At 52.2% G+C, this 24,680-nt stretch overlaps 11 protein-coding genes across 11 annotated transcripts; 6 read left to right on the top strand and 5 right to left on the bottom strand.

Moving 5' to 3' along the window:
• Positions 1–49: 49 nt before the first annotated feature.
• On the top strand, positions 50–2,082 carry BKA58DRAFT_394924 (uncharacterized protein). Its single transcript, XM_046171233.1, has 2 exons — positions 50–552; positions 617–2,082. Exons 1-2 carry the CDS (start codon positions 282–284, stop codon positions 1,918–1,920), a joined length of 1,575 nt encoding a protein of 524 aa, XP_046019929.1. The 5' UTR covers positions 50–281; the 3' UTR covers positions 1,921–2,082.
• On the bottom strand, positions 2,060–2,737 carry BKA58DRAFT_406499 (uncharacterized protein; the record flags this gene model as incomplete). The annotated part of the gene is made up of 1 exon (XM_046171964.1): positions 2,060–2,737. One exon carries the CDS (start codon positions 2,735–2,737, stop codon positions 2,060–2,062), a length of 678 nt encoding a protein of 225 aa, XP_046019930.1.
• Positions 2,738–2,904: 167 nt separating this feature from the next.
• BKA58DRAFT_68244 (amidase signature domain-containing protein) lies at positions 2,905–5,449 on the bottom strand. Its single transcript, XM_046175718.1, has one exon. The coding sequence runs from the start codon at positions 5,283–5,285 to the stop codon at positions 3,072–3,074; it is 2,214 nt and encodes a 737-aa protein (XP_046019931.1). The 5' UTR covers positions 5,286–5,449; the 3' UTR covers positions 2,905–3,071.
• Positions 5,450–5,590: 141 nt separating this feature from the next.
• BKA58DRAFT_370594 (permease for cytosine/purines, uracil, thiamine, allantoin-domain-containing protein) lies at positions 5,591–7,688 on the top strand. Its single transcript, XM_046168995.1, has 4 exons — positions 5,591–5,935; positions 5,997–6,416; positions 6,469–6,625; positions 6,680–7,688. The coding sequence occupies exons 1-4, from the start codon at positions 5,845–5,847 to the stop codon at positions 7,635–7,637; spliced, it is 1,626 nt and encodes a 541-aa protein (XP_046019932.1). The 5' UTR covers positions 5,591–5,844; the 3' UTR covers positions 7,638–7,688.
• A 140-nt stretch (positions 7,689–7,828) lies between these two features.
• On the top strand, positions 7,829–10,444 carry BKA58DRAFT_68265 (nitrogen regulatory protein OTam). Its single transcript, XM_046175719.1, has one exon. It carries the CDS (start codon positions 8,075–8,077, stop codon positions 10,199–10,201), a length of 2,127 nt encoding a protein of 708 aa, XP_046019933.1. The 5' UTR covers positions 7,829–8,074; the 3' UTR covers positions 10,202–10,444.
• A 992-nt stretch (positions 10,445–11,436) lies between these two features.
• Positions 11,437–12,005, top strand: BKA58DRAFT_444930 (uncharacterized protein; the record flags this gene model as incomplete). Its single annotated transcript, XM_046174110.1, has 2 exons — positions 11,437–11,856; positions 11,910–12,005. 2 exons carry the CDS (start codon positions 11,437–11,439, stop codon positions 12,003–12,005), a joined length of 516 nt encoding a protein of 171 aa, XP_046019934.1.
• Positions 12,006–13,462: 1,457 nt separating this feature from the next.
• BKA58DRAFT_326316 (uncharacterized protein) lies at positions 13,463–13,891 on the bottom strand (the record flags this gene model as incomplete). Its single annotated transcript, XM_046168054.1, has 1 exon — positions 13,463–13,891. A coding segment is annotated over one exon (429 nt), but the record flags the coding sequence as incomplete, so codon positions are not given.
• A 2,054-nt stretch (positions 13,892–15,945) lies between these two features.
• On the bottom strand, positions 15,946–16,521 carry BKA58DRAFT_406505 (uncharacterized protein; the record flags this gene model as incomplete). The annotated part of the gene is made up of 2 exons (XM_046171965.1): positions 15,946–16,434; positions 16,489–16,521. 2 exons carry the CDS (start codon positions 16,519–16,521, stop codon positions 15,946–15,948), a joined length of 522 nt encoding a protein of 173 aa, XP_046019936.1.
• Positions 16,522–17,718: 1,197 nt separating this feature from the next.
• BKA58DRAFT_68304 (uncharacterized protein) lies at positions 17,719–19,075 on the bottom strand. The gene has a single exon (XM_046175720.1). The coding sequence runs from the start codon at positions 18,818–18,820 to the stop codon at positions 18,212–18,214; it is 609 nt and encodes a 202-aa protein (XP_046019937.1). The 5' UTR covers positions 18,821–19,075; the 3' UTR covers positions 17,719–18,211.
• Positions 19,076–20,299: 1,224 nt separating this feature from the next.
• BKA58DRAFT_68319 (uncharacterized protein) lies at positions 20,300–21,375 on the top strand. The gene has a single exon (XM_046175721.1). The coding sequence runs from the start codon at positions 20,497–20,499 to the stop codon at positions 21,199–21,201; it is 705 nt and encodes a 234-aa protein (XP_046019938.1). The 5' UTR covers positions 20,300–20,496; the 3' UTR covers positions 21,202–21,375.
• Positions 21,376–22,519: 1,144 nt separating this feature from the next.
• Positions 22,520–23,545, top strand: BKA58DRAFT_68480 (uncharacterized protein). Its single transcript, XM_046175722.1, has one exon. It carries the CDS (start codon positions 22,805–22,807, stop codon positions 23,414–23,416), a length of 612 nt encoding a protein of 203 aa, XP_046019939.1. The 5' UTR covers positions 22,520–22,804; the 3' UTR covers positions 23,417–23,545.
• Positions 23,546–24,680: the final 1,135 nt, after the last annotated feature.

Below are 24,680 nucleotides of genomic sequence, written 5' to 3' on the forward strand. Positions count from 1 at the left end.
CCAGCACAATGACATCATGCTGGCTGTACCTGCAGCAACCAACACCACCAATTTGACCGCAAACCTGCTGTCTAGCCCCGTGCGAAACGCGGCAAGCGTGTTTCCACTGTTGCCATCTTGCCATCTTTCCCGGCCCATTCCCCTCTTCTCTTCTTCTCAGTCCTCGTGCATTTCTTTGTATTCCCTTCAGTCTGTCGCTTCGACCCTAATTTCCCTATACGCGACCAGCACGCGAGCGCCCCTTGGTCTTCGGCCCCTGCCACCACCACAACACCACCAAGATGGTGCACCAACGCGCATCCCAGCGGGCTCTCCTGCTGAGCGCGACACTCGGTCTCGCCAATGCATTCGCTCTTCCAGAGCCGACAGCTGTCCCCGCCAAGGTCGAAGTGCGCGCGCCTGTTGTGACTCCCGCGCCGATCCGGTTCGTAGGGCGGCATAGCTACGTGGAGAAGAGGAACATCATCGACGATATCAAGAGCGGCGTGGACAACTACGCAGCCTCGATAGGCAGCGTGCTGGGAACTGACCTGCCCAGCTTCTTCACAGAGGGTAAGCAAACGCCTGCATGGCAAGCCTCGCACTAGCAAGGCTTGTGCTGACTCTGTTTCTCTAGGCATCCCCGGCTGGTTCGAAGGCCTCCCCACCGGCAAAGAAGTCTTGTCAAGCCTCGGCATTGGTGATGACGACTTGGCTGCGAAGCCCACCGAAGTCCTCAACATCCCTCCCTATGCCAACTGGACCGACCAGGGCTGGAACGTGCGCTTCCACGGCAATGTCTACAAGTTCCCGGATATCAGCCAGGACAAGGTCGACGACTTGGCCAACGTCTTCCTCATCGACACCAGCGTTGCCGACCTGCCCGATAACCAGAAGGAGCAGGCACGCAACCTGACACGATCCATTTTCATTGTCCAGCAAGGCGACGTCAATGTCTCCATGTCGCTCGAGCCCGCGCCCATGCAGGGTGGTGACGGCGAGCCCGGCGGCGGCAACTCCATCGAGGCTCCCGGCGGCGTCCAGAACCTCACTCTCCCCTACGAGACTACCGATCAAGGCGACTTTGACGTCTTCGTGCCGATCCAGTCCAATGGCCTCCTTCCCGGTAACGAGACTAACAACGTCCAGCGCCTGAACGTCTACACCAACGGCACCATGAGCGGCAATGCTACTGCCTTCCTTGTGCCTTCCGAGGGCATCACCTTCATCTCTGACATAGACGACATCCTACGTGTCACTAAGATCTACGACCCCAAGGAAGGCCTCCTCAACTCCTTCGCCCGCCCCTTCACCCCCTGGATGAACATGCCCGACATCTACGCAAACTGGTCCCGCACCCTCCCCAACAACACTCACTTCCACTACCTGACCACAACCCCTGAGCAAGCGACCCGCCTCTACATGGACTTCATCTACAAAACCTACCCCGGCGGCTCCTTCGACACGCGCCCGTTGAACTTCTCAGACGTATCCGCCACCCTCTCCATCCGCAAATTCCTCCTCACCAAAGTCTTCGAGACTTTCCCCACTCGCAAATTCGTCCTCGTCGCCGATACTTCAAACAGCGATGTCATGAAGGCTTACCCCGAGCTCGCTCACGACTACCCCAATCAAGTCCAATGTATTTTCCTCCGCAACACATCCGCTACCGATAGCGACATGTGGTTCCCGTACAACACCGAGGGCTTCAAGGGCCTCAACAACAGGAGCTACATGTTCTTCCGCGAGCCGAATGATCTGACTGGTTTGGATATCGTCAACGGACAGTGTCTGAACGAGTCGATACCCCAAAACGTTACCTTTTCAAGGCAAGCAGAGATTCTGGGAATTCATGGCGATAGTGCGGGTGGGAAGCTGCAGAGCGGTGCGACAATTAGCTTTGTTGTTGCGTTGTTCGCTGCTGTTGCGTTGTCTTTGTAGGAGACAATGGATAATTGAAGGGCATGAGTACATACGAAGCATGGTGTTGTTGGATTTGAATTCAAATAATTTGGGTTTTGGCATAGCGGCATGGTCCGCGTTGTTTTGGATTTCCTTGTGCATAGTATTTTTTTTCTGTTCATACAATTATAAGATTGTTACGATTGATACTTGTCTTTTTGTGCATGTGTAAGCGAATGTGATACTGGAACTCAAGGACTGGAAACAAACATGCCCATGATTGACCACCTGCAGATACCCTCAGCTTTTGAGTCCGCCTACATTTCTCACTCCTGCGATCCACATTCTGCCTATGAAACCAGCACATATGTCTGGCCAAATCATCCCGGGGGTGATTTAGCCTCCGGCGAGTAGCAAGCCTACACCTCGGTAGCCTAGGGGCTCTCTGAGCTACCTGGTTCCCTTCCTGCCATATCTTGAGAAGATTGGGACGGTAGGGTTCGTTCTTTTTCGCGTTGAGCTTTCCTTGACCACCGTCGTGGGTGTGCAGGAGGTCCAAGAGGTCGTTGTCGTCGGCAGCCAGATCTGGTGCTTCGATGGCGTATGGGATGAAGGGGTCTTCGTTTGTATCTTCGTCTACGTCGTCGTGTTCGTCCACGTCGCTGGGAAAGCGGAAGAGTACAGAAGCGTGTCGGTTCAGGCAGTGTAGGCGGAGTACAGGCTGAGGGTACTCATCGGGCATCTGTTTGCCTTTGTAATCGGATGGGTGGAGGTCGGAGGGCTGGTTCGAATCGTCAGCTGGCTTTGTGAGCTTGCAACTGTGTGTAGCCAGTACCTTGAAGAATGTGGAAGGCATTGTTGAGTCGTCGTGGAAGATACGTTGAGTGATGGGTCTGGTTTCCGCAATCTATTGGGTATCGCTGGATGTATTTTATTGTCTAGCAAACGCCTTTTCAAAGATGTTGGTTTGACAAGAATGCATGCATTGATGCATTGCGAATCATTTCTCCAGAAGTCTTGGAGCTTCTCCTTGAGCGTTGTGAGATACAAGTGCCACATGGAAGCGAGACATTCGCGTATAGCTATATTGTCTTACTCTGAGTACTCCGAGCGTCACGAACACGTCGCATGCGAAAGCTCCACGCCATGTGCCCTGTCTCTATCTGAGAATAACCCCCAGAATAGCCATCTCACTTCATGCCTTCCTCCTCAAACCGCCTCGCAATCTCCAACATCTCAGCATCCAACCTCGAGCCCCCCAAAAACGTCACACTAAACGGCAACATCCCCTCATCCCCCTCTTTCCCGCTCAACTCCTTGATAGGATAAGTCCCCGCCGGCACCGCTACACCACAAAGATCCAACACATTTCCGCAATGCGTAAACTCGCCCAGTATACTGTTCTTCTTAATCGGATCAGCGAGCACCTCGTCTATGCGCCAGTGCGTCGGCGTTGTTGGTACAACGACGACGTCAACACCGGAGGCTGAATACGCGAAGACTTTCTCCGCTTGTCGCGTGTAGAGAGCTTGGGCCTGGAGGTCGCGGTACGCGTCTACGGCTGAGCTCTTCCGCGCGACGACGGCGTCCATGAGTTGTGCGGTCACGGGGTGCAGTGCTGCGCGGTTCTTCTCGAGGAAGTCATCTGGAAGCGAGGCGAGGCGTTCAGAAACGAATGTACCGTCGTAGAGTAGTTGGCCGGCTTTTTGGAAAGGCGACCAGTCTATTGGTGTGAGGACACCACCGATTGCTTGTAGTTTCGATACCGTTTCGTTGAACATGCGACGAGCGGGTGCTGAACAGATAGCAAGCGCTTTGGGAGGTGGGATGCCGAATTTGAAAGTGCGCGATCGGGGGCCGATGCTGTTGATGTGGCGTTCGAAGGCCATCTCAGGTTTCGCGTATGGGTCGAGAGGGTCGTGGCCTTCTAGTATTTGCCATAGGGTTCGCGCGTCGGAGACGCTTTTTGTGGAGAGCGCGATACAGTCCAGCGACAGGCATGCTGGTGTTATGCCTCTGAAAGAGATGGTGCCTCGTGTAGGCTTGTATCCGACAATGCCGTTGAAGCCAGCAGGTACTCTGCCTGATCCTGCTGTGTCGGTTGCAAGCGAGAAGGAGACTAGATCCGCTCCTACTGACACTGTGCTGCCGCTGCTTGATCCGCCGCTGATGTAGTCTTTGTGGTATACTGAGTGTGGGATTCCGTATGGGCTGCGGCATCCTACGAGACCGGTAGCAAGTTGATCCAAGTTGGCCTTTCCTATGAACAAAGCACCTTCGGAGATGACTTTGTCGTATACAGGAGCGGAGGTTGAGGGCACGTGCGCAAGTGGTGGACATGCGGTTGTGGTGGGAAGACCAGCGATGTCGATACTGTCTTTGACGCTGAAGGGGACGCCAAACAGGGGTGGAAGTGCATTTCGGTCGGGGTAAGTCGATACCAGCTTTCTTGCGGCGTCTAGAGCTGCTTCGCGTGGCTGTGAGTGTATCCAGACTGCTGGGTCAATATCCTTGTATGCTTCAATCTTTTCGTAGATCGTCTCAACAACGGTTACCGGTGACAGCCCCCTCTTGTACGCTCGCTGTAAAGCAGATATCGTGAGATCGCCATCAAACATCGGCGGTGTCTGAGGAGGCGTCGAATTGGCGACCGGCCCCTTACTTAACAATGGTGATAGGGCGTCTAGTAAAGGCTGCAAGCTACCAATGTATCCAAAAAGGCCCTGCGACCAATGTATCATATCTAGCGTTGACTTCTTGAAGCAAGCATCGTTATATCCACTGGTAGCTTCCTCGATACCACAGCATTCAAATCCTCGGTCATTCGCTTCCCGAATAGTAGTAGCAAAGCAACACTCTGTGGTGACACCAGAGACGATAAGATGCGTAATAGCTCTCGCTTTGAGCTGATGTAGGATAGTCGTGTTCCAGAACGAGCCCTTGCCGGGTTTATCGATGACAACCTCGCCAGGAAGCGGCTTCAACTCGTCGATGATATCGTGTCCGTATTCTCCTCGGGTAAGTAGGCGACCAAGCTCTCCTTTGTCACCTATGACTAGTTTGTGCTGGGTGTTGCCTGGCGCAGCTTCTTGCCTGATCAATTTTGATGATGGGCAGTCGGAGAGATCTGGTTTGTGGCCTTCGCGGGTGTGGAAGACAGTCATGCCAGCACCCCGACACGCTTCCAATAGATTTCTCGTTGGGGCGATCGATGCTTGGACCGCGTCTAAGTTTCCGCCTTGGATTTCGCCGAAACCTTTGGTGAGTAGGAAGTCGCGTTGCATATCGATTATGAGTAACGCGGTATGCTCCAGAGGGAAAGAGAATGCGTATGGCTTCGCGTCAAAAGAGAGCATCGTGCCATTGGGTGAGGTGTTTGCCATCATTCGTGGTGATGTGGTCATTCAAAGGTTCGGCAGTTGGGAGGTTGTGTATGGGCAGACACGCTCATGTAGGAGAACAACATATACAGGAATTCGTCAGAGAACGACGACGCGCCATATCTACGTTCGATATCGACTCCATCGGATGAACGTGGGGACTCCAACACGGGCCGCGAACGGAGTATGCAGCTGGCCTACGGGCCTACGGGCGGGATTTGGAGGTGTCTTATCGGTATCGGGTGGCGCTAGCACCAGATCGGTCTAGCCCGACTCTCCGATGAGCAATCTCCATCATGCCCAGCGCCCAACGCTCTTTCCTGCCTGTCCAGACATCGGGACTATTGTAGTACCTTGCTTGATCAATATGCCGACCCGTCTTCACCTCCGCATGGACCCCGCTGTATCATCAACGGCTATCTCTAGGTCGAAAGCTGATATGGTTATCAAGCTAGAGGCGATCTTGATACGGAGATGCGTGTAGCTGCCACAGCTCGGAGACCAAGAACTCTGGACCTTGATAAAGAATGAACGTAGTTCTGTTGCATTCGTGTTTTCCTACTTCATCTTGCCATCCTAAACCATGTCTGTGCTCAAAGCAAGGCTTGCACCTCATCTTCATCTGAGGGTACCCTTCGAAAGCGGCAAATATGGGTCGCGCTGGTCGAATAAAGGTATGCATTCGGGAGGCATCCATGTGTAATGAAATTAAGCTAATCGTCGCGTGAACACCAGATCTTGACCCGGTGCCACCGGAACAGCGTACCTGGGGTGGTCTTGACTACTGGGCGTACTGGTGCTCTGACATGCTTGCACCTCCTTTGGCGTCTACTGTGAGCAGTGTCATGGCTCTGGGGTTTACAGCTAGAGAGACAATCCCGATCGTCTTTTTTGGCTTCGCCATCTGCAGCGTTGTCATCACGCTCACTGGAAAGATGGGTGCCACATACAATGTGTCCTTCCCGGTTATCGTTCGAAGCGTCTTCGGCATGTATGGCTCGTTCCCGGCCATCTGCATTCGAGCTTTCGTTGCCATGATGTGGGCTGCGATTCTTACCGTTCAGGCGAGCAACTTCTTGCAACGCTGCCTTGAGGCGATCTGGCCAAGCTTCATCACATTTCCGAATCATCTACCGGAGAGCGCTGGGATAGACTGTGAGACCCATCTTGTTAAGACTATTCCGGAGCATTGCTAATGGTCTTGTAGCGGCTGGACTGCTTTGCTTGTTCTTGTACTGGTTCCTCCAAACTGCACTCGCCCTCATGCCCATCTCAAAATTGCGCGTTCTCTTCTGGATCAAGGGTATCGTCGTGCCGCCAACGTTCTTCGCCCTCTTTCTTTGGGCCGTCATAGTGACGAAAGGGTGAGTGATCTCTTGATAGTCTGTAGCGATGAACGATGCTAATTCAACATCCAGTGGCGGTCCGCTCATCAAAGGAAAGGTGGAGATTACTTCCACTTACATGAACACCACCTACTCGGTGCTCACCGGTCTCAACGCCGTGGTCGGACTTTTCTCCTCTTTGGCCGTCAACATGCCCGATTTTGGCAGATTCTCCAAGAACCAGCTCGCTGGCTACCATCAATTCCTCGCCCTCCCCATCATTGGAACATTGGGAGCACTGACGCCAATCTTCGTCACCGATGCCCACTCTTACCTGTGGGGCGAGTTTGAATGGTACATGCCAACCGTCATTGCGAAGTTCGACTCTCGAGCTGCAAAGTTCTTCGTATCCGCCAGCTTTCTCCTTGCGACAATCGGCAATCAGATCGCAGCAGACACTTACCCGTTTGCGAACGATGTAGCGGGCATGCTACCGAAGTACATCAACATCTTCCGAGCTACGATCATCATTTCCGTCTTTTGCATCGTATCCACGCCATGGAACATCATCAAGAACGCGTCTGGTCTGCTCTCGTTCTTGAGTGGCTACTCATGCCTCATGGGTCCTCTTGCAGGTACAATGGTCAGCGACTATTATCTCGTCAAGAAATGTAAACTTGATGTGGATCAGCTCTACACAAATCGCGGCATCTACTGGTACAACGGAGGCTGGAACTGGAGGGCATATGTGTCCTTCATTGTAGGGTTCGCTCCCCTTCTCCCCGGTTTTGCTAAGAGCATCGACAATGCTCTAGACATCGGTGGCGCTTGGAAAGTATACACGTTTGCGTGGATCTTTGGGTTCTTCCTTTCGCTGTTTACGCACTACGTTATATGTACATACATTTCGCCGGCAACAGGATCGCTGGTAGAATGCGCGGTCTATCCGCCGCAAAAGGGAGAGATAGTCGTGCCGATTCTTGAGGGTGAGGAACTCTCGAACAAGGAAACTCTTGTGGCGAAGGAGAAGGAGATGGCTAATATGGCCTAATCAATATTGCGCCAAGTACTTCGATCATGACCAATAATCTTTTCTTCTGCCTTCTACAGATGATGTCGCGAACGAGATGTGAAGCTCTCGTGTTCTTTTAGTGATGCCGCTGATTAATTTCCGCGTGGTCTGTGCTTCCACAAGCTGGGCCTCGGCTTTCTCTCGTCCAATGTGCTCCTTATCCCCCAACCTCCCTGCCGGTGGATCAACTCAACGCACATGAAACCCACGTCATCAGCCACATCAATGAGCAAGTAGCTATGTCCGACACCCGCCAAGCAGGAATGGCAATCTGATGCTGTGCATTCATGGAAAAAGCACTATCCTCGGCCATCTCGCGAAATCGTCACGCGGACGTATCGCGATTCCATCAACAACATACCGGGGTTATCCGTCTGCTACCAAGACGGACACATACTGCGTGCTGAAATGCAAGCATGAACTTTATGCCTGCTGAGAACTCGCCGCCAAACTACCACTTCCCGCGTGTAGCCAATGTCCACACTACGAAGCCAAAGTCGCGACGTCCATGCGATCCCTGTCGACGACGGAAGTCACGTTGCGAAATATCAGACAGCGGACCACCATGCGTCCTTTGTCAATTCCATGATCAAGAATGCACCTTCAATGAAAATCCACTACCACGGAAACGCCGTGCCGTGGCTATCGACGAGGTCTCTGAGCCTACCGAAACGAGCCGTGGTCAACTACCTCTTGCAAAAGACTACAGGAGTAGCATTGCCCCATCTACATCACCTCAGGATACTACAGCCATAATCCGGCAGGATCCGCCAATCGATGACTATGCAAACTTACACGGCCCTTCGCTCTTGAAGAAGACGCTGGGCTTGCAAACTAGCCGGCACAGTCGTCTTGTCGGCTCCACTTCGGAGTACGAACGTCTTTTATTGGCACTTGAGCCAGTTCAACTCGCTGGCAGTGCTGATACTTTGGCTGGCCATCCAAAGTTACGAAAAGTAGATGATGCTCATGCAACGACATTCGTCTCATCACCCGATGCCGGCACACTCAATAGTCAAGGCGACATTCCGGATCTCGACGCCATCGAGATAGCCGTTGCACCACATGGCGCTGCGTTGATACGTCTCTTCTTTCGGATTGTACATCCTAGCTTCCCGATTCTGCATAAGAAAGTGTTCCTTGAGAAGTACGAGCGGACTCATCGAGAATTCTCGCCGCCGCTATTAGCTGCAGTTTATCTCCTAGCCCTCAACTGGTGGTCCTATTCCAGCGAACTAGCACTGCAACCAAAGCCAGACGTCTCGCATCTAGAGTCACTAACGATGAGATCTTTCAGCAACATCATTCATAGGCCTAAGCTTTCGACTATACAGGCAGGACTGCTGCTTCTTCAGCGACCAGAGGGCAACAGCTGGGCGTTGACATGTCAACTGGTCGGGCTAGCGCAGGATATGGGACTTCAGCTTGACTGTACAACATGGCACATCCCCATTTGGGAGTGCGGCCTTCGTAAACGTTTGGCTTGGGCTGTATTCATGCAGGATAAATGGGGTGCACTGGTGCACGGTCGCCCCTCGCACATTACGCCGATGGATTGGGATGTACAACCTCTGACTGTAGATGACTTCCCAGAGAGTGCTGCTGATGAGGATGACGAAGACGGGAGTACTGAAGTGGAGAAAGGTCGAGTCTTGTTCTGCTATATGGTAGAGCTTACACAGATCTTGGCGCAGATCCTATCGACTTTCTACACACTAAAGGCAGAACGTGACTTCGCCAGCAGTGCGCACGAGAGCGTTCGATCGTTGCTCAATGCAGCGAAGCCTTTGCAGCTCACACTACGCCAATGGTATGCCAACATGCCAGCTGCGCTAAAAGTGCAGGACATAGCTGCAAGGAAGCTCTCCAGCGTCGGCTATCTCCATCTTGGCTACTACGCAGTCGAAATGACGCTTCACCGACGCATTATCCGCTCATTATCTCCAGCAGACGACCCCGAACTCCACACCATATGCCGACAAGCAGCGCAGATTCGGCTCACATCTGCCATGAGCTTCGTGCAATCTCTCCGACCCGAACACTTCCAATCCTTTTGGTATTCCTCGTCCACCTACAACTTCATACTTATTGGGTCTTTCATCTCGCTTCTCTGGGTGACATCTCCCGATAGGGAAGAGACAGCCAGCTACCGGGGGCATCTTGATCAGTATAGATGGATCATACGCCTCTCAAGCAAGTCAGCAGACTTCCTCGAAAGAGCCCTCATGTCACTGGATGTGTCAACTAGTGCGCTAATGAAATCCATTCCTGACGATATCGGCTCGGGTAGTACAATGATTGGTCGTCAGTCCAACATGGGATCAAGTCGCGATGACGGTGCGCTTGTCCTTGAGGGCAACAGGTCCGTGCCTGTTTCCTTAACTCCTTCCGCTACCCAACCCGATGGAGGAACACATCATACATCACTGGAAGAGATCGACAACGCTGATCACTCGTGGTTTGATGCGGCAGACGAGAGCAGCTTCGATGGTGGGTACAACATCCATGACGTAACTTTGTTTGGGCGGTCGGATGTGTCATGAGACGCGATCAACTACAGCATTGATGGATCTATCATATCATTGCAAAAGCTCCCGACGAGCTAGATATATGCAGATCATGGCTAATGTTTGTGAGTTCAAGTGGCGCAGAATGTTGTAGAGCAAGAAAGTCGACCTTCATCCTCTTCTTCGGCGAGACGTTCTTACTAAACTGAGCACCTTCGTTTGGAGTAATCTTTTGACCTGTCAGACGCGCCTGTAATTGGTCTTGGCTCTAAGCCCTGCAAGTCAGCATATACGAAGCCAAAGGACAGGCATTAGCTGTGGGTGTCAGACCAACAATCCAACCCCGCCAACCACAAAAAAACTTTCTCAACTTCTTCTATGCTTGTTGGCCACTTTGCAGATGGGCTTCCTTTCTAGCTTTACTCTGGACTATGTATCATTGTTAACGAAAAGTCCGTCACTTCACTGTTGCGAGCATAGCTTATAGCTCGTAAGGACTCTTTCTACATCACATCAAGCGACATGGAAGCACTGTTTGGCATTCAGTTCACTCCCAGTGTAATGCTCACTGAGACAAAAGGGCCAAGTGAGCTAGCAACGAGCCATATCCCTTCGGAGCGGTTATTACGCCAGGAAGTAGGAGCCGACGGCCCGACCACTAGACATGGAGGCTCTCGACGCACGTTGAGTGGATGCCAATAGAAGTCAGATCACTCCTACATCGCGTCGAAACCCTGCATACAAGCGGCTCGGCCCATGATCTGGGGTATACACCGACCGGATCTTGATCTCTCGCATCCGCCTGGATTTACGCCCGGGTTTACGCCCGGCAGAACTTGTACAGATACAGTCGTTTGAATTCATCCGAAGGCGTATTCACGACTATGCAGTTGCAATATGTTTACTGTTAGCCAAGAAGAGGTCGGCCAATGGCTCATCGAATGAATGAGCTGCTACACATCCACGACGCTGCTTCTACGCCCACAATGGTGGAGATCTCACTGGGGGCGGGTCCTTTGTGACCATCAATGCTGAACTCCTCAAGAAATTTCGATGGAACTTGACCAAACATCGCCGACCCAAGATGAGGGGAAAAGAAGCGGTGGCATAATTATCTTGCTGCTGTTCTCGTCTGGTCAATGTATAAGAAGGGTTTTGTGCTCGCCGTTAGCACCCATCAAGCTACCAGCCAGCCAAAATCTCTTCTCTACTCTCTACATAGGACACTACTACTTTGCATTTCCGCCACCGCACCCCATTCCGACGCAATCATGACTCTCTTCAAAACCATCACCTTCGGTCTCGCTGCCCTCCTTGCTGTCCCAGCAGTTACCGCTGCCGGCGGCTTCGACACCTGCACTTCCGTGTCCTTTGACACCTTCCAGGCCACCAGCGTGCCGGGAAAAGACCCCCAGTTTGGTCCGAAGGGTCTGTACTCCTCTTCCACCACTGGGGAGTGCATCTACGTTGATGCGGCTGCGAACGGTGATTTCGCCACGACTCACCCCGCCGATTACCAGGGTTTCATCGCAAACACACACATACTTCTCAGCAAGATCCCCGAAGCTGCAGCTGACTTTGAGTACTTGTCCGCTGCGCCTGTGCAGGAGCGCCAAGCTGTGACGCCGCGCAGCGCTAAGATGATGGCTCGCCAGACTGTGGGTTGCGGCGAGGTCTGTAATTCCACGCAGGTAAGTGGTGGCCGAGCATGTAGTCGGCAAAGTTTGCTAATGCTCATTGCTAGGGTCCTTATAAGATCTGTAACTGCGGTTCGTGCCAGTATTCTACGTCCATCTGCTTCCAAGGAGGGTTTTGCACCTCTTACTACAGATGCAAGTAGATATCACGTGAACACCGATGAAGATATCTTTGTGAAATGTTGGATGTTGGATGTAGGGATAGGTTATGATTTTGCTGACGGCACATTTTCCCCACATCAGTGGGAGTACACTCGTTTATTGATGCATGGTAAAACATTTTCAGGAGGCTTCTGTCTCTCCTCGCCACTTCCTCCTCAATGAGAAAGTTCATTGATGAGCATGGCTGCCAGCCCTAGTTTCAGATAGTGTATTACGTTGCAGCGCGAATCAGTGGTGGATCGTTCGCTATGTCAATACAACATTTTCATCGTATTGAGCTGCCTGGTCCCAAATATCCTGCCGGAAAGTTGCTATACCAATTCTTTCAACCACGCCGGGGCGGTCGGCCAGGGGTTTGATACACAATGTATTGACGTATGCGATACCAACATCATCACGAAGCCAGTACAAGCCAAAGAAGTCGAAGGTGGATTTTGTGCCCTGTATCAACTTTGACGGATAGTTGTCGAACATACCCTTGCCTACGATAGTGTTGTCCCCCTCTTGCGTAGTATTCGAATACACCACGAATTCTCGTTCGTCTTCGGTATGCTGTACAACGTCGAACTGCCTTCGCTGAGCTCGTATATGTAGGTATGGATCCACGCTCTCTGGATCGATCCGCTCTAGAGGGGGATCATTGTTGCATCTCTCCTCAGTCATCTCATGCGTCTGTAGACACGTACTGCATTGCGCGTATATTACTGTAGGTTTGTGCAGATCTATGAGTGTAGATCCAGGGTCATTTAAAGGATACCACCACAATTCTGTTTCATCATGATGTTGCCAAGCCATCCATGGCCAGCTTAGAATTGCAAGTGAGCCATCTTGACGTAAAGGAAGATTCCTCCTCTTCGAAGCAAATCTGTCCGACACCCAAAAAGGGCGATCTCGTAAGGAAACGGACCGGATGCCCATAAAGTAGCTGGGTGTCAAAAGCATTGCCGTCGGGATCAGGCCTCGTGTAGAAGCTTATGACCCCTAGAAATGCCTTCATAACATCTCTATCGTGCGAGAATGTACGAGAGCTGAAGTGTGCGGCCACTGTCGCGTACCTAGTCCATCTTTGGCTGTTCGGGAATTCCGGATCCCCTTCCTGTAGACTCTCAATCATTGACGATTGACAGAGAAAATTCTTAACATCTCTCATTTCTGGTGAGAGATCGTCAGTTCTCTCAAATCCAAAATCCATACCGTCTTCTTCTGCTTCCATCTCCGGACACATGAGATAGATCCGATCGCTTATTACTAACGTTCGTCGGGAAAAGAAGCCTTCTTGGAGTGTCCAGCCTCGTGAACTCCAAGGGAGTCGGAGATGATCAGTATATTCAGTCATAAAGCCAAGGACATAGTTTGGGTAACTGATCAAGTTGCCCGGTAATGCGCGGCTGGTTGAACCGGTTTCGCAGCCGTTGATACCACCATCTGCATTGTCCTTGTTCGCCACTATGATAGTCATATACGCAGTGTTGTAGATGAGATGCATTCGATCCAGATAAAGTCCGATCTTGGGGTCATCTTGGACGAGACAGAGACAGTCTACCCGTAGGTAGCGTATGTCCAGGTCGGCAGTTAGGCGCATCGCATCTCTGATAGTCCGCGGAACCGTGGCGACATTTAACTCGGAAGCTAGACTTCGGGGTCTTTGGAGAGCTTCCATATTACTGAAAGTCAATTTCGTAAACTCTACATTGCCCCAGACGTAACTCAGAGCCAAGTAGCGCACTCCCGATTCGGGAATAGAGGTTATACATCTCTCGACTACATCGATAAGATAGAGCGGAACATCCAGTCTGTTAAAAGGATCCAGCCGACATTGTTCATGTTCGTGCTCGCGAAACTGCAGCCAGGGCTTTATTAGCCCCATAGGGAGATTGTTGGCCTTGGTGGAGGTGAGAGACTCGGTTCGAAGCCTTGTGGGATATAATGAGCGCGAGAGCAAGTAACAACAATATCCGGGCTCACCGGCATCAGATATGTTCGTCATGGCAACTTTCGCACGTAGCAAAGATACACCAGCGGAGTTCGACCATAACCAAAGGACAAGGTTGATGGATTTCCTTGTTGATGCATTCGTACCAGGTGTCTTGAAGAAGCTTTTGCATGAAGGGCACGTTGCATCTTGCTTGATACTGCCTAGGTCCGATTTCAACGGTATGACCAATCTTGTGCGTCTCTCGTCCTTCATCGGACTCCACGTGTCTGGAATATCGTCGAGGAGTCGGTCCACGCGTAGACACTCTGCGCAGTACGACCCATCCGCATCTAGTGATCTGAGAGACTTTTCTACTGTACTTCCGATAGTTTCGTTCATATTCACCGGAGAAGCACCTTGCGCGGGAGATATCATGATAGGAGGTCAGTTTCGGGAACAGAGTGGTGGTCATGGAGCAGTCTGAAGTCTCATGCTGGAATCTGACATTCGGGAAAACCCGGAAACGTGAGAGTCGGATTCATCCCGCGAAGTGCAGTCGAAAAAGTCACTAACGGAGGGTGACATGCTGCGCCGCAATGCTGCAGACGGCAATTGCGGGGCTCTTAAGGAAAGCAGATCGTGCATCGCCGGCCTGATTACGGAACAACTGTCCATCCCAATCGAGTTTGTCGTGATACAACGGAATCCAGGCGGGGAGCTGAGCCCAAACTAAGGAAATGAGCGCAAGTAACGATCACTACTAGATCAAATCTATTGTCAGATCTCCTGAGCATGCAAAACTCACGTGGCCGATCGCTCCTACCACTTCAGCCCACTCCATAACTGCGCAACCCCCAGACTCCCTCAAGTATGCCTCCGGCTCCAGAACGTTCTGTCAAACTCATTTCATACCACACCACATCACACCACCGCACCATCAAATCACGTCTAGACCCTTACAGCTGCGACAGCCCCGCATCCAGACCGCACCCCGAACAGCTCCCTCACAAAAATGAGGGGTAAACAGTCCAAGTAAAGCTGTCGCAAGCCTGCTGCTGCACCGCCGATCACATACTGCATGCATACAGACCGATAAAGCATCTGCACGCTTTCTAGAGCGAGATCGAACCGCCATCCATTCGATGCCTGATTCTGTTGGCAAGTATGAACGGCTTTGAACCACCCTTTAGGTGTTTGTAGAGCGACGATACGCGTTTTGGTGGGTGCGTCGCGTGTGCTGTTGCTTATTGCGTTTGTGGGGGAAAGTGTCGGGTGACGTCATAAGCACGTTGTTTGGTGGAATGGGAATGTGGTTGAGGTGATGCATCCACGTTGACGCGAACGTATCGTTATCGCTATCTAGACATCATGCGAAGTGGGATGGAAGCAGAAGCAACGTACGAACCCCGCTCTGAAGCGTCGGAAAGACGCGGTTTTGAAGTCATTGTGACAGTCGAGTTCAGTAATCGCGTTCTGTGCGGAGAGAAAACATACGGAAAAGCACGCTGCGCGGAAGAACCGTGGGATGCAGGGACCGCGCGCCAGTTTGCCGCCTAAACTTCCAATTGGGTAGGAGACACTTTACCGGCCAAACGCCCCGGTACGCTTACGAAGGTTTATTTCGGGATGATAAAACAAAGTGCACAAGGAGCATTGCGTGAACGGCAAATCTTACGTCGTCAAAACACGCGACACGGGACGGGACAACAACAGCAATGACACTAACGATGCGTGACAAAGTGATCATGATTTCATAAACTAACTATACAGAGATCTTGTCGGGAACCTAGCAGTTCCATCGACTTGATGCGTTGCTTGCATCAAAGGGGGGGTATCTGTTTTCTGATTTGAGCACTTCATTTCAGAACCATTGCGCCAATTGCCAGTCCAAAAAAGCAAACGCCGCTTGCAAACACAAGAGCAAAATCAGTCGTGATCCTCGTAATCCTCACGTCATCGCATCATGAGAAACCTTACATGGTGCGGACGTGCGTCAAAGCTTAGGCTTAAGCCCAAGTCTTAGAAGTGTTGAGACCGAGCTCGAGATGCTGTGCGATGGCGTCGGCGAAGTCACCGCCAGCATTGGACGAGTGACGGCGGCGCTCGCGACGTATTTGGTGTTCGGCTTCCATGAGGCGGCCTTGCACCCAGGCGCGCTGCTTCTCGTCGTTGCGAATGCATTCTGTGTTCATGAGCTCGGTGAGGGTAGCGACGATTTGCTGGTTGATCACGGCGAGCTTGTGGGATTCTTCCGTGTGCATGTCGTCGATGCTGTTGCGCGGGGTGGAGCTTGTCCGGGAGCTGACGGGGACAGGGTCACTGGCTGCAGGGAAGGGCGTGGTGTACTTTGGCGAAGATTCAGGTGAAGAGGAGAGAGACTGAAACTCTGGCGACGATGCTGCCATAGGCGCGTTGAACGGAATTTCCATAGCCATGCGGCGCTGGAGAGCTTCCTTTTGGGCGGAGAGAAGCATGTACTTCTGCATCGACTCGTTCTGGATAACCATGTTAGTCTGTGTAAAGGGAGGAAGTACTTCGGAGGAACTCACTCTACATAAAGTGGGTCTAGACAAGGAAGACATGGTGTACTCTGGTATGGTGTTGTATGGTGCTCGTATCGTTTGACGTGGAGGGAGATTTGATTGCTGTTGATGTGGGGTTGTCGGGGTTCTGATAGAAATACCAGTTGACAATGCCAAGAGCGTTGGTCCTAGGAGATCGGCGGTGCCCCAGAAGTGTGGGTACGAAAAAGTTCTTGGTGGTGGATTAGAGTGGAGTGACGATAATAAAGGTAATGCTGCCGCGAAGACTTGATGATGGCTGACGCGTAGGTGTCAAGGCTGGTGATGTGACAGAAGATTCCAGAGTGTGATATTTTTGCAAATGCAATCTCCTGAGTCTGGGGATTTGTTCGCAACTTAAACAGCTTGTGATGGGGCCGCGCATTCATATTCCCGGAATAGGCCATGACGTGCGATTAACATACCTGCGCCGAAACACAGCGCGGCTGAATCCGTCTTTCCGCGGTCACTGTGTCGAGACGCCTTTGAGTAACGGGGCCCGTTTCGCAGAACCCTGTTGGGATAGCCAGGGGTTGGGTCCAAATGCAGCTGTGATTGGCGGATTCAGCCCCCCTTCTGATCCTCACGTTCTCCGAAAGGTAAACTAAGCGACATAACGTCACTGGTAAGAACCTGAATGTGAGGCCATGGCGCAGGATCGTGATCCAGTAACAAGATCGCTCATATTTGGTCTGAGAGGAGGTGATGGCACATGGTACCTGCATTCTCGTGAGTAATTTTGCCTGCAGACTCTTGCCCTTCACTGTGGGTATCTTGTGGGTAATGCGAATTTTCTGCCCTCCATCACAATCCCATCATGCTGCCGAAAATGCCATGGTGACACAGCATGACGTTCCGCTGGATCCAAAATTATTTCTGAGTCAATTCGGCGCAGGCCGAGGCGGCGCGGAGACATCCTGCGACGTCACCTTTGCATGGTGCTGACATCTGGGCAACTTTCTGCTCGGGCGGCTTCACAGTGCAGCACATCACAGATGTGGCTTTTTGGAGACATCCCAAATAATGATTAGGCGCCGCGTTTGACTGCTTTCGATTACCATCGACGTGTCTAGAGGCCGAAAGTCAGGCTTAGCACGAAAAATCAGGTTTCGACGCCACATTAGTGGCTCAGTCCCACGTGTATCCGCTTGTGTGTGACGTCCCTGTGCAAGCCTCAAACCCCACACATGGGCATAACAGGGCTGTTCGAAATTCGATCGTCGTTTCTAGCGTATCAGGACCCCGTAAAGGTTCCACGACAAGGCTTCCAGAACGGACCCTTGATCCTTCACGCCGCAGGGAAGTGTCACGCTGGAGTGCCACGTTGGTGACAGAAGACTCGTGGGATTCGCGTTCATTGTGGACGATAGCGCCTAATCATGGACAGTAGGAACAAGACCTTGGCTTGTCGTTGCCCTGACGCGCCGCGACTACGCCCAGCTTTCAGGTATTCGCATATCCTCGAGTAAGCGTCATGTCGGAGCGACATCCTCCGCATGATACGTGTACGACACAAACATCTCACTGCCTGGTCGGGGTTGGTCTTAGGGAATCGAGGGCCTGACCGCGCTGATCATACGGCGTCGCCAATCGGCGCCCAGTCGTTCCAGAAGGAATTGACCGAAAGGCAAACGTGTACCGGCATTCGGCGGATGTACATGAAAGTGATGCGACATGTTGCGAGACATGAGAGCGGTGTGGTACAGGCGTGTCACTCTTCAGTAGAGTGTCGATCTGACCAGAAACCTTTGCCGTAGCTGACAAGGATCTCTTGTCCACGTCCGATGCCCTTTGCTCTCTTTCCACTTTTGCCAGCGCTGAGCACGAAGACTCCGACCCTCTTTTCCACCTTCCCGTTCCCAATGTCTACAAGTATATCGCGGAACTCGGCGCTCGGTGCGGCAGAGACGCCCCGGTAGTCGTTGATGAAGCGTGCTTCGTTGCCCATCTTTGATGCATCAACGCCGATGCCTAGTTCGCGGTCGAGTGAGAGGTCGTAGTCTGATGCTTCATCAATGTCAGTCTGATCGTGCACATAGCCCAAGTACGGCAGAATGAACGAGTCTGGTAGCAGATGCTGGTTAGCATAAAGCGCATGCTGTCCGTGTGCAGGATGCGCAGAGTCCGTGACGGGTGTGATCTTGACGTTTGAGTACGGCCCGTTCGGCTTGTAAACCTGTGTATCGGATGGTAGATCGGACTTTTGCAATATAAGTGCGCTAACTTTGTCTCTACAAAGCTTCTTGGAATATGAAGGAGCGTGAAGGTAGATGGTTTGCACATCCCACCCCTTCGGCACAGCGCCTGATGATTTTGGCATCTTGCTATCGGATCTGATAGAGTTGCGCAGCCTTCATCTAAGCCAGTCAGGCAGTCGTTCCTTCGCGTGCACCGAGATGGCAAACTTGGTTCCTCGGAAAAGTGCGACAAACTCGCGACAAAGACGTGAAATCTCTATCTATTGTGCTCTCCGGCAATGCATAGTACGGGCTTGTGCGGCGAGGTGGTGATGTGAAGTTGTTTTGTCGAGTTGGTAATGTCATGGGCAGTGTTGCGCTGTCGAGGGGCTCTTACCTGACCGGCAACACTTCGGCGGGACGGGCTAGAAGCGACAAGAACACCCACTCTCGCTCACCGTAGCACCCTCACTAACACCACACTATGCCTCGCCCTTTATCGACGCGACGCTCTCTAGCTCTGCGCGGAAATAATCACCATTTGTGGGATATGATAATGCGGAAGGATCGGGATTCTTCGTGTTGAGCGGCGCGTCATTCGTTCTCCGACGAAACACCTGCGCCCAAGTAGGTGCCGCGCTTAATGCGTGACATGAGACTACCAGTGTGGCGCTCACTAAGCTCATGCGCCTCTCCTGAGGAATGCCGGATGCGAGATTGCGCTTCCAATCTTACAAGGAACACTGTGGGCGGATGGCTCTCGCGAGAAGAGCCCCCGTGTGACAAGAGCTGAGACAGAGCTGGAAGCTGTTCAGCCATCAAGATCACAGCAGCTCCGGCAACAGCTTTCCGCGACATCGCGATGGCTACAATAAATCGCAACACTGGACGGGCTGTCGGCCCTTCGCTGGATTTAGTCGAGGTCTAGATGCAAGGGCAATGCAGGAACCCGCACGTCCCTAGTCCATCGTGAACCAACGACCTCGCCAGCAACAGACCGCTCCAATCTGGCCCTTCTCCTATCAGCACACGAAGCTATTTTTGCTCGGACGCGGGGATTGCTCCAGATGCTGTCAGGATTACCCATCTCCACTATGATCGGGATTCCAGTGCCAATGTACCAAGGAGCCCCTAATCATCGCTCTGTTCAGGTGTTCTTTGTCACAGTCAGCGGCTCGACACCCATGCCAGCTGCCAGCTTGTCTTACATCTCGATACAGTCGCGCGGCTTCTTCTCTGCTCAGAGCTGACGTGCAGGTGCGGATCACGAACCGGAGATAAGTACCTACCGGGCGATTGAACATGTTCCGTGTGCACAAATCGAACGCTTGCGGCAAAAGCAGTTAGGATGACGGGCGATGTGTTGGGGCGGCAAGGCCCCTTGGCAGGGGAAATCGTCAACCTCATTTCGTTTCTGCGCGGCATCCACCTTTTGATTGGCCCGCTCGACTTCCATCAATAAACAGCTCACAACGGCCCATGTCGAAGCTTTCCACAGGTTCCCCTATTTCGTACTATGCCAGGCACAGTCCACCAAACGGCGCCACCGGCACGCCAGAGCCCTCGCGATACTGCTAGGCGAATGCAACTACGCCAAAGCGCCCCTGTTCATAGACGCTGGCGTTCTTGGTAAGGCCAGCTCGTGTATAGTTCTATATAATGTCTTCGCCAGCTGCTCCTCAGTTGATTCCCTACCACACACTCACTACACTCACTAATACACGGTTATCACCGATCACACTCGTTTTCAACGACCTCCAACGCCTTACAACTTAATACCTTCCGTATTTTAATACCACCCCCCAAACCAAACATCAAGATGCGTTCCTTCGCCGTCATTGCTGGCTTCGCTGCCGTTGCCCTTGCCGCTCCCCAGGCTTACGAGGCTTACCCTGCTGCCCCGGCCTCTTCCTCCGCCGCTGCTGAGTACCCCGCCTACCCTGCTGAGACCCCCGAGGCCTCCAGCTCCATGCCCGCCTACGAGGCCGCTACCTCCTCCGCTGCTGAGTACCCGTCTTACCCCGCTGAGACCCCCTCCGCTTCCATGGAGGCTTCCAAGCCCGCCTACGAGGCCAGCTCCATGGCTCCCGTCTACTCTGCCTCCAAGCCCGCCTACACCACCACCGAGGTTGTCCACGCCACCAGCTACGTCTGCCCTGAGCCCACCACCATCACCTACGGTGTCTCCACCTACACCATCTCCTCCAGCACCACCCTCAGCATCCCTGAGTACACTGCTACCTACGTCCACACCCCCACCCCCGAGGTCCCGGCTGTCCCCATGCCCACTGTCACCTCTGCTTCCGTCCCGGCTGCTGAGCACACTGCGCCTGCCTACACCCCGGTTGCTCCCATCTACCCCTCCTCCAACGGCACCGTTCCCCAGGTCCCTGCCGGAACTGCTGCTCCTACTGGCACCGGTGCTATGCCCAGCGCCTCCAAGCCCGCTGAGTTCACCGGTGCCGCCGGCAAGGTCTCCGTTGGCTTCTTCGCCATCGCTGGTGCCCTCGCTGCTTTCTTGTAAGCGGTTCGCTCTTGAGTGATTCGTCGGGACGCGGTTCTCCACGTCCTTGCTAGTCTCTTCTCGAGTTTTGGAAAGAGGAGGAAATAAAACATGGCTTCACGGGTTACGACTTCGACTCTTGCATCACGATTCAGTCTAGGATTGGGAGCGCGGTGTTGGTGGTACGAGCCCTTTGCTTCCTTGCGCAATCAAGTCGCAGCGGCATTTCGATGGATCTATATACTTGGTATTGTAATACACCTTGGTTGGAATGCTTACTGGCCCTATGGAGGGAGTCGTGTGGTCCCCGGTGGTCTTTTTTGTTCCTAGACTCTTTGCCTGTTCTGAGAAGAGTTGGCTATTAATGACATGATTTCCACCTTTACTTTACGACTTGACTGTCTACCTCATACCCTTCTGTACATATCTTACCATCAATGCAATTTGATCGTAACTTTACATCTTTCCCCTGTGCAAACAATGTCGTCGCACTTGTTACCATCACCGTCGCCAAAATATCTCATCTGATGTCGTCTGTCCAACCTTTCCTTCTGCCACTCTGATCATCGCACACGAACCATCGTTCAAGTCGGGTCGCCCCTGAGACCCTGCACCGGGAAATTACACAGGCCGCCTTACCCTGCAGCAACTCGTGCCTGGCATGTGGCCCACCACCCATTCGTCCGCCCGTGCATTCCCCAAGAACGCCAAAAACCGAACGCGTCACCTTTTGTCCAACCTAACAATAAATTGACGGCATCTCGGCTCTTACGACCCTTTGTTTAGTCACGGCGCGTACATCCATTCCTCTTGTCGCTTGCGGGACTTGGGTAGGCGAGCGAATATATTGCTTTTGGCTTGGAGAGAGGGTTGACGCGTGGCTCGCGCGACGTGTGCCATGCTGTTCTCGAAGGTAGGATCGATGGCGACACTCTGGGATAGGCTTCCTTCACAAAAACGACATGCCGAGAGCCACAATACTGCAGACTCATTTGGGCTCACCGATGTCGCGTGCGTGCGCATTTGCACCGGCCACTTCTTCCAGACCAGCATCTTATACCTGGGGTTAGCCTGTCATCATCCGGTCACCCAACCATGATCCAAAGAGAACTCCCTCGCGTGCTATGAGGGGCTATCCGATGCCAAGTAGACGTCTTGTGTCGGCCATATATACCTAAGATGGCAGAGGAAGATTTATCGGGGGGTAAGCTGAAGCTGAGTCAAAGAAGCATACCGGCATCATCAACATCCTGGAACTATTGTTTATATACGCACGTGCATCGCGAGAGCTTCGAAGAGCTGGAATTGAGATTAGGGCTCTTGGAAGGGACGCTTTCCACCGCAGATGCCTCCCTTTGTCACGAGGGTATGGTGCGAAGATACTGCATTCATGACATTCGATACAATCGCGCACTAAATCAATAGAACGCTGAACTACTACAACAGACCGCGATGATGATCCCTACTATCTCTAGCATCGACGTAGTTGACCTAGATACATATCGCATTCTCGAAGACTGCCGCCGATGTCTTTGTAGCCGCCTCGTTGGTGTTCAGTTCTGCCACACCCACTTCCACATTGGCAGGTGCACGTGTCCTCGTGGAACCAAGTAGCGAGCCTTGCATGCAACGCAAGAGGGGCTTCGCGCCTTTGACACGATGTGGGACGGGATCGCGTGGCCGGAGACGCTACCTGACCGGCTGCCAGGATATCACCACAAAGATACTTTCCGCGCAGGTCGAGCACATCCCTACTGGAGGGCAAGACGGTGCGGGCACAGCCGATAGACAGCAACATCTTCCCGACGCGAAGCCCTTACAACCCTCGTCTCTTCCCCCATCGCCCGCGCCGCCGCGAAAGCGCCAGCGAATGGGGACCGTCAACGCGCCTATTCTTCTCTCATCAGACGTCCAGAACGAAGACCACATCGACCCAGAGCAGAGGGATGACGAATGCATCAAAGTCGTCTGCGCGTCGAAGCTGCACAACGACATGCCCTTCCCGCAGAAGGTCACCAAGGACACATACATCTTCTTAAGGCAGATGCGACCCGACCTCAAGCCTTGGGACGCCAGCGTATGGGATACCAATGACCCTCGTGGCGGTACATTGCTCGGCGGCTGTATGTTCGCTCAAGTCGATCCGGCAAAATCGTACAAACAAAAGAAGCTCGTGGAAGCGCTGGATGAACTTTGGAGTATGAGATATACGTTGGCTTTGGAGGTTGCATACTAGTGCGCGAACGTCTCGAGGTACGGCATATGTTGAGATAGGAATGAATGTAGTAGATATGAGTAAAAGCAGGGCGACTACTATCATCGCTACGAGACTATTCGAAACTATGACAGACACATATGCCAAATACATCCGCGTCAAACATGTCAGTGGGGATTGTAGTGGATAGTTGTCGCAGTCCGTACTGCCCACTAGAAGCTTACAACTGCTGACCTGAAACCCGGAAGTGTTCTTACTAACGAACGCACCTTTCGCCGATGAAAGAGCGCGGTATCATGTACGAATACCAACCCTTCCTACGCTATTTAGCTCACGAAGCACTGAGTAAACTCGACAATCGCACTCTGCATCTGGCGACTACAGTCTCAAGCAAATATTCTTCGGCATCTCTTTCGATCGGCGAGGCAACTGCAAATACTCTGGTAGCCTATATGTAACAGGTTGTACGCCAGTGTAGGTCTTAAACGTGTTCAAGGACTTGCTGAAGCGAGCTCCTTGTTCTTCTCGTCTCCAACTCGAGTAAGATAAAGATCACAGTGGTCTCCCAGACAGGTCCATCTATTCGGCACTCGAATCGCAGAAAACTTCACACGTTAGTTATCTGGCTGTTTTAAGACTGATCCGATTATCTACCTGTACATATGCGACGATAAAGCCAACCGCAACGAGTGAGGTTATAGGCAACCGGAGCAACACCATTACACTAGGGGAAATGCGGACAAAATTAGAGCGCATGTAACTATTCAAGAGGACGTAAACCTTCTTGGAGCAAACTGTGACACTCTTTACGCTGCTCGACTCATGTCTATCGAGGTAGAGTTACTTCTAGAAGGCTCTTTTTACCACTGCGGCACGAAATATAGTAGGGTAAAGCTTCCACACCAGAACAAACCATTCCGCTGGCCAGGAAGCCGATACATTATACGCTAGCATCTAATTTGGTTCGAATGTCATGTACAGCATGGTATACTTAACTGAAGCCAGCATGATGCGCGCCCTTGTGGACGTAACGTTATGTGATATGCTGTCGCACCCCCGTTGGAGAAGGCCGGCTTCTATAAGAATGAAATTTCGTTTTGTTTGATATTCTATCTCATTATACAGGAGCATGACTACTACTATCCACTTCGTTTGAGCATATTACAACATGGTGACCTTGTTATAAAACCACGTCAGGTACACGTTGGTTAGCTACTCTACGTTCTTGAATTTTGAGGAACACCAAAGGTGTTGCAACCTGGTACAGCTTTTTACTGCGACGGCC

This window comes from Alternaria rosae (genome assembly GCF_020736505.1).
Source record: "Alternaria rosae strain MPI-PUGE-AT-0040 chromosome Unknown BKA58scaffold_14, whole genome shotgun sequence".
Lineage (NCBI taxonomy): Eukaryota > Fungi > Ascomycota > Dothideomycetes > Pleosporales > Pleosporaceae > Alternaria > Alternaria rosae.

Excerpts from the sequence above, each read along its gene's own strand:
- BKA58DRAFT_68480 (XM_046175722.1), top strand. The coding sequence starts at position 22,805 with ATGCAACGCAAGAGGGGCTTCGCGCCTTTGACACGATGTGGGACGGGA.
- BKA58DRAFT_370594 (XM_046168995.1), top strand. The coding sequence starts at position 5,845 with ATGTCTGTGCTCAAAGCAAGGCTTGCACCTCATCTTCATCTGAGGGTA. Across the intron at positions 5,936-5,996 it reads GTCGCGCTGGTCGAATAAAG|ATCTTGACCCGGTGCCACCG; the intron begins GTATGCATTCGG and ends CGTGAACACCAG. Across the intron at positions 6,417-6,468 it reads GGAGAGCGCTGGGATAGACT|CGGCTGGACTGCTTTGCTTG; the intron begins GTGAGACCCATC and ends ATGGTCTTGTAG.
- BKA58DRAFT_68319 (XM_046175721.1), top strand. The coding sequence starts at position 20,497 with ATGCGTTCCTTCGCCGTCATTGCTGGCTTCGCTGCCGTTGCCCTTGCC.
- BKA58DRAFT_394924 (XM_046171233.1), top strand. The coding sequence starts at position 282 with ATGGTGCACCAACGCGCATCCCAGCGGGCTCTCCTGCTGAGCGCGACA. Across the intron at positions 553-616 it reads GCCCAGCTTCTTCACAGAGG|GCATCCCCGGCTGGTTCGAA; the intron begins GTAAGCAAACGC and ends CTGTTTCTCTAG.
- BKA58DRAFT_68304 (XM_046175720.1), bottom strand. The coding sequence starts at position 18,820 with ATGCCAAAATCATCAGGCGCTGTGCCGAAGGGGTGGGATGTGCAAACC.
- BKA58DRAFT_68265 (XM_046175719.1), top strand. The coding sequence starts at position 8,075 with ATGAACTTTATGCCTGCTGAGAACTCGCCGCCAAACTACCACTTCCCG.
- BKA58DRAFT_68244 (XM_046175718.1), bottom strand. The coding sequence starts at position 5,285 with ATGACCACATCACCACGAATGATGGCAAACACCTCACCCAATGGCACG.